This window comes from Anarrhichthys ocellatus, unplaced genomic scaffold, assembly GCF_004355925.1.
Source record: "Anarrhichthys ocellatus isolate YVR2014 unplaced genomic scaffold, GSC_Weel_1.0 scaffold187, whole genome shotgun sequence".
Classification (NCBI taxonomy): Eukaryota; Metazoa; Chordata; class Actinopteri; order Perciformes; family Anarhichadidae; genus Anarrhichthys; species Anarrhichthys ocellatus.
The window spans coordinates 76641-77501 of record NW_022280217.1 but is presented as its reverse complement, the minus strand read 5'-3'; the positions used below and the strand labels follow the sequence as shown (position 1 = coordinate 77501).

The 861-nt window shown below is 35.4% G+C and overlaps 1 protein-coding gene across 1 annotated transcript in view; it reads left to right on the top strand.

Moving 5' to 3' along the window:
• The window catches only part of LOC116400643 (zinc finger protein 541-like), a 6831-nt gene that overhangs the window by 5579 nt on the left and 391 nt on the right, over positions 1–861 (top strand). Inside the window, exon 12 of the mRNA XM_031878570.1 lies at positions 579–833. Coding sequence (XP_031734430.1) covers positions 579–833 — 255 coding nt within the window. The remainder of the gene's footprint in view (positions 1–578; positions 834–861) is intronic.

Below are 861 nucleotides of genomic sequence, written 5' to 3'. Positions count from 1 at the left end.
AATAATATATATATTATATATATATATATTAGTGCCATACTTTGATTTATATATATACTTGAGTATGTTATATATTATATATATATATATATATATTATATATGTAATGAGTGCTTTTACTCTTGCTACTTGTTCATTACCTCTTGTTTTCATGATACAAACACTTTTAAATCTTGAAACATATTAATGTATATTAAAATAGATGAGATATGCTATAGTTTACATGTGCTTCAATGCATTTTATTGACGGTTTATAACCATGTTTCTGTGTTTTAGGTCAGTAACTTTAGTCGCTGTGACACAAATGAAACTGAATGAATTAAAAAACCACCGAAACCAAATTCTTGTCAACACGCCACACACACCGAAGCTTAAGAATACACACAACGAAACACACACTTCCTGTTAGGGCCAAACTGTGACTTGACATTTAACTTGAGTGTGTGTGTGTGCGTGTGTGTGTGTGGAGGGGGGGGGGGGTTCAGACCTCAATGACTCAACTTTAATTTTCCATCAGTGTCGTTTCTATTCATTCGGTCGACTTCATCGATTTTTATCGACTTTGTTTTGTAATTTAGATTTTGATCAGTTTGATCAAGACTACAAATCTCAAATCAAGACTACAAGTCCCAAGTCAAGACTACAAGTCCCAAATCAAGACGACAAGTCCCAAATCAAGACGACAAGTCCCAAATCAAGACTACAAGTCCCAAATCAAGACGACAAGTCCCAAGTCAAGACTACAAGTCCCAAGTCAAGACTACAAGTCCCAAGTCAAGACGACAAGTCCCAAATCAAGACGACAAGTCCCAAGTCAAGACTACAAGTCCCAAGTCAAGACTACAAGTCCCAAATCAAGAC